The 6000-nt window shown below is 37.1% G+C and overlaps 1 protein-coding gene across 1 annotated transcript in view; it reads right to left on the bottom strand.

The window, feature by feature from the left end:
• Nucleotides 1–243: 243 nt before the first annotated feature.
• The window catches only part of LOC120445269, a 56187-nt gene continuing 50430 nt past the window's right edge, over nucleotides 244–6000 (bottom strand). The window contains exon 4 of the mRNA XM_039625567.1: nucleotides 244–522. Coding sequence (XP_039481501.1) covers nucleotides 418–522 — 105 coding nt within the window. The 3' untranslated portion in view covers nucleotides 244–417. The remainder of the gene's footprint in view (nucleotides 523–6000) is intronic.

Below are 6000 nucleotides of genomic sequence, written 5' to 3'. Positions count from 1 at the left end.
GAGATAGAGAAAAGTTTTGTAAAGCCATCATACATATAGCCAAAGTTCCGGCCCTGGCCAAAGGAACTGTGAACAATTATGAAGAGCTGATATAAAGAATTAAAGAGACGCTGCATCCCAACACGGTTTTGAATTCCTTTCTTGAATGATGCTTAAATATGGTGAGAACTTTTGAGTCTTCTTAATCCCAATCTAAATTAAATAAATTGGAAATTACTAAAGGGGGCTCGCCACCTACACATATGTATTCATATTTCCATTTATTTTTTGGTTTATGCATTTTTATAAGACTAATACGTCTTCTGATATATTGTTGCCCACCGCCATCTACATCAGGACGTCTTCTTGCCTCGGGGATACACCATCAGCTTGTTTGTTTGTGCTGGGTTTATCTTTTCATATATGGGTCCAGGTGATTTATGCTACCGCATGCTGAAGCTGTAGTTGTTGTTTGTGGTGCATCCTCGGCAACTGGTCCACACCGGGCGACCTGGTGTATCTCGCCCACCGCCATGGGCAACCCTATAACAGAATAGAAATTCCAAAAATCAACTTAAATCCTATTGATTTTTTTTGACAATACTGCCATGCAGTGGCAGTCCTCTCTAAAACATCAGTTTCATCCTCACAACTTCCACCAACCAATGCCTCGATCCCTGAGTGCAATTTCTATTTGGAACTTCTGTCTGGTTACCTATGTCGGTGGTAGTGACCTGCCAATGCGTCCCTGTCTGCATTTTAAGATCGCTTTTCGGACCGAGCCTGACTTTTTACTCTTAGCGCAGGACAAAAGTATTCCGCTTCGTATAATATATTACTTACACATTTTTCTTATTTTGATCCTTCATTACATTGGTAGAGCGACTTGACCCAACCACTTACCCATTCTGAGTTTTATTTACATTTCCTTCCTCACGATTCTGTGGGTCCACATTGTAATGTGGCGAGTGCTTGGGATGGGCTTACGGTTGCCGGTGGGTTCACGCATTGGCAATTGACTATAGGTCACACGTTAATTGGCCATAAACATTGTCAACTGTTGTGTCTGTCATATTAATAAATACTTATAGCCCTTATTAAGTTTTTATGATTTTTTATATACCTCAAGTAATAAAAACAGCAACTTTCCACAATTTAAAAAATATAACCTAATTATACCCGTTACTCGTAGAGTAAAAGGGTATACTAGATTCGTTGAAAAGTATGTAACAGGCAGAAGGAAGCGTTTCCGACCATATAAAGTATATATATTCTTGATCAGGATCAATAGCCGAGTCGATCTGGCCATGTCCGTCTGTCCGTCCGTCTTTCCGTCTGTCTGTCCGTATGAACGTCGAGATCTCAGGAACTACAAAAGCTAGAAAGTTGAGATTAAGCATACAGACTCCCAAGACATAGAAGCGCAAGTTTGTCGATTCATGTTGCCACGCCCACTCTAACGCCCACAAACCGCCCAAAGCTGCCACGCCCACACTTTTGAAAAATGTTTTGATATTTTTTCATTTTTATATTGGTCTTTTAAATCTCTATCGATTTGCCAAAAAACTTTTTGCCACGCCCACTCTAACGCCCACAAACCGCCCAAAGCTGCCACGCCCACACTTTTGAAAAATGTTTTGATATTTTTTCATTTTTATATTGGTCTTTTAAATCTCTATCGATTTGCCAAAAAACTTTTTGCCACGCCCACTCTAACGCCCACAAACCGCCCAAAGCTGCCACGCCCACACTTTTGAAAAATGTTTTGATATTTTTTCATTTTTGTATTAGTCTTGTAAATTTCTATCGATTTGCAAAAAAACTTTTTGCCACGCCCACCCTAACGCCCACAAATTGCCAAAAACTGTCAGTGTTTAAGACTCTCCTTCGCACTTCCACCAGCTGAGTAACGGGTATCAGATAGTCGGGGAACTCGACTATAGCGTTCTCTCTTGTTTTTGTATCAGTTTTGTAAATTTCTATCGACTTGCAAAAAAACTTTTTGCCACGCCCACTCTAACGCCCACAAACCGCCAAAAACTGTCAGTGTTGAAGACTCTCCTTCGCACTTTCACTAGCTGAGTAACGGGTATCAGATAGTCGGGGAACTCGACTATAGCGTTCTTTCTTGTTAATTTTAATGATGTTTTTTCCTGATATTAATATTTTGTTGTTTGTACAATCTTGGTTGACAACTGTTTCAGGAATATTTCATGTTAAAAGTATATTTGGTTATAAATAATTTATTTGGAAATTTCTTTGGGTTTTAATGTATTTGCATTGACTTTGCTCTTGTTTAATAAGTCCAAAAATACATTTGTCGAATATTAATTTATCTGTATCTTTATGAAATACTTGGTTATCGAATATATAAAATTTATCGAATATTTGCTCGGTTAGAATATAGTTATTTTCATCTGGGTACGGAACTATTTGAAATATCGGAACTTTAGTGACCTCGCTAGGAACGTGGGAGCCAAGTTGATGTTTTTATCTTTAGCATTTTCTCCGAAATTAAGTGCTTCAAATAATCGTGTTTTAGTAATTTGGGTTAAAGATTTATAATCTGGTTAATTGCATACCTAACTCGATGGAACACATCAAACTAAACACTGAAACCTTTAAAACTTCAATTTTTAACAACTCCTCAATCCACTAAAAAACAAGAGAGAATGCTATAGTCGAGTCTCCCGACTATCTGATACCCGTTACTCAGCTGGTGGAAGTACGAAGGAGAGTCTTCCACACTGACAGTTTTTGGTGGTTTGTGGGCGTTAGAGTGGGCGTGGAAAAAAGTTTTTTGACAAATCGATAGAAATTTACAAGACTAATACAAAAATGAAAAAATATAAAAACATTTTTCAAAAGTGTGGGCGTGGCAGCTTTGGGCGGTTTGTGGGCGTTAGAGTGGGCGTGGCAAAAAGTTTTTTGACAAATCGATAGAAATTTACAAGACTAATACAAAAATGAAAAAATATAAAAACATTTTTCAAAAGTGTGGGCGTGGCAGCTTTGGGCGGTTTGTGGGCGTTAGAGTGGGCGTGGCAAAAAGTTTTTTGGCAAATCGATAGAAATTTACAAGACCAATTCAAAAATGAAAAGATATCAAAACATTTTTCAAAAGTGTGGGCGTGGCAGTTTTGGGCGGTTTGTGGGCGTTAGAGTGGGCGTGGCAACATGAATCGACAAACTTGCGCTGCGTCTATGTCTCTGGAGTCTGTATGCTTAATCCTAACTTTCTAGCTTTTGTAGTTCCTGAGATCACAGCGTTCATACGGACGGACAGACAGACGGACAGACGGACAGACGGACATGGTCATATCGACTCGGCTATTGGTCCTGATCAAGAATATATATACTTTATATGGTCGGAAACCCTTCCTTCTGCCTGTTACATACTTTTCAACGAATCTAGTATACCCTTTTACTCTACGAGTAACGGGTATAAATATTAGCCACGACAGCGCTCCGACGAAAAATATCTCACGATCAGACTCAATAAAATTCACAAGAATAAGACTAGGACACACCAATCTTACCCACAGCCACATACTCAATAAAACTCCACCACCAATCTGCACAACCTGCAACGCCAACATAACATTACAACATATATTACTCGACTGCCCTGACCTTCAGCAAAACAGATCAAACCTCTTGAAACAAACAATTAGAGAAATTACCTCATTTGAAAACATTCACCAAACCATACAATTCTTAAAAAATACAAAACTTTACCATACAATATAAGCAAAAATAAAAATAAAAAATCATATCCATAAATATTAACACTACACATAAATAAATTAGCATTAAACAAGAGAGAACGCTATAGTCGAGTTCCCCGACTATCTGATACCCGTTACTCAGCTGGTGGAAGTGCGAAGGAGAGTCTTAAACACTGACAGTTTTTGGCAATTTGTGGGCGTTAGGGTGGGCGTGGCAAAAAGTTTTTTTGCAAATCGATAGAAATTTACAAGACTAATACAAAAATGAAAAAATATCAAAACATTTTTCAAAAGTGTGGGCGTGGCAGCTTTGGGCGGTTTGTGGGCGTTAGAGTGGGCGTGGCAAAAAGTTTTTTGGCAAATCGATAGAGATTTAAAAGACCAATATAAAAATGAAAAAATATCAAAACATTTTTCAAAAGTGTGGGCGTGGCAGCTTTGGGCGGTTTGTGGGCGTTAGAGTGTGCGTGGCAACATGAATCGACAAACTTGCGCTTCTATGTCTTGGGAGTCTGTATGCTTAATCTCAACTTTCTAGCTTTTGTAGTTCCTGAGATCTCGACGTTCATACGGACAGACAGACGGACGGACAGACGGACATGGCCAGATCGACTCGGCTATTGATCCTGATCAAGAATATATATACTTTATATGGTCGGAAACGCTTCCTTCTGCCTGTTACATACTTTTCAACGAATCTAGTATACCCTTTTACTCTACGAGTAACGGGTATAAAAACTACTACATAGTTATTAACCGTAAAATAAGAACCTCACTTGTACATATAATATAACCAAACCCAAAAAAAAAATGTATATAACTTAGCTTAAGGCCCTCAGCTGCTATAGTTAATCCAAAATTCCGCATAATTTTTAATTATGCGTTAATTTCTCAATAATAATAATAATAAAAATTTTGGGTTAAAGATTTCTAATCTGGTTAATTGCATACCTAACTCGATGTCTTCTATGTATTCTGTAAACTGCTGTAGGTTGAATATCAGTATCGCAATTTGTTAGTTCTGTTCTTTTTCCACCTTGAGCCTATTAATTATGTCTATACCGCTGTTGATTATGTCGATAACTATGTTTAGATCATGGGTTTTAACGGAGTCTTCTGACATGTTATTAATTTTTTCCTCTAACTCCTCCCTGTCGTCTTCATCTAATGTACCAAATAAGTATTTATATGCCTTCCCTACTACGTTCAAGAGACCTCTTTTGCTTCTGTTAATAATTCTTAATCCATTTATTTCCCGTTTTAGTTTATCGACTAAATATTGTATCTGAGGTACATTGGGATAGTTTTTTGCTTCAGTTACTAGATTTTCGAACATAAGCATTGTCTTTGTTATGTTTATACTCAAATAGTGGTATTCGTAGCTGGTTGGAATTTCCATCGTTCCGGTTTGGAATATAAAATATCCACTCTTCGCACTTATTGGGTTTACTTCGATGTTGCTGCATTTGACCATAGTGATAAGTGATAACATGCAACTAAGCATTATTAGAAATATATTGCGTACTTTGCGGTTCTCTGGCTGGTCTGGAATTATCGTATTTACTCTTATTAATCTTTTTTTGTTTCTTGAATTTTGATTTATAATGAACGATTTTCCTTGTTCAATTCTTCCTGTCTTTTTAAATGGATTGGTGATTTTACTCTTCACGAGTGGAGCCTGTATATATTTTATATCAACTTCAAAATCATGCCTATTCTTATTAAGATATTCGATCTTATCAATTTTGTTTTGTTTTACGTTAAAGTCTGGGCTGCCTGCATATAGAAAAATGTCTGCCGGAGATCGTTTTGTACTATTATGTTTAGTTTTATGATTATAGACGAATAAGATTGTTTCGAACCTTGTAAACCTATCTTCGATATTTCGTTCACTACCGATGATTCTTAGCTTTTCATTTACGGTCTTGTGAAATCTTTCTATATCGGATACACCATTTTTGCTGGTTGTTACAGAAATTTGTACGCCTTCGGATCTTAACCAATTTTGCAAAGCTATGCACATAAAAGCTGAATCTTTGTCTGCTTTAATTTCTTGTGGCTTTCCCATATCATTGAATATTTTAGTAATGGCTCTTTTCGCTTCTAGCCAATCTCTACTTTTTACTTCAACTAGTGAGGCAAATTTTGAATAAATATCAATACAAGATAAGAAGATCTGGTTACCCGTGAGATAAAAATCTATCACGTATTTTTCCCTTGTGTTAAATATTTCTGGTGTTGTTTCAAATGTCAATTTTCTGTCTCGATGTTCTGTTTTTGCCAGATTACAGAT

This window comes from Drosophila santomea, chromosome 2R (genome assembly GCF_016746245.2).
Source record: "Drosophila santomea strain STO CAGO 1482 chromosome 2R, Prin_Dsan_1.1, whole genome shotgun sequence".
In the NCBI taxonomy this organism is placed as follows: Eukaryota; Metazoa; Arthropoda; class Insecta; order Diptera; family Drosophilidae; genus Drosophila; species Drosophila santomea.
The sequence above is the reverse complement of the archived record's forward strand: the minus strand, read 5'-3'. Positions and strand labels throughout refer to the sequence as shown.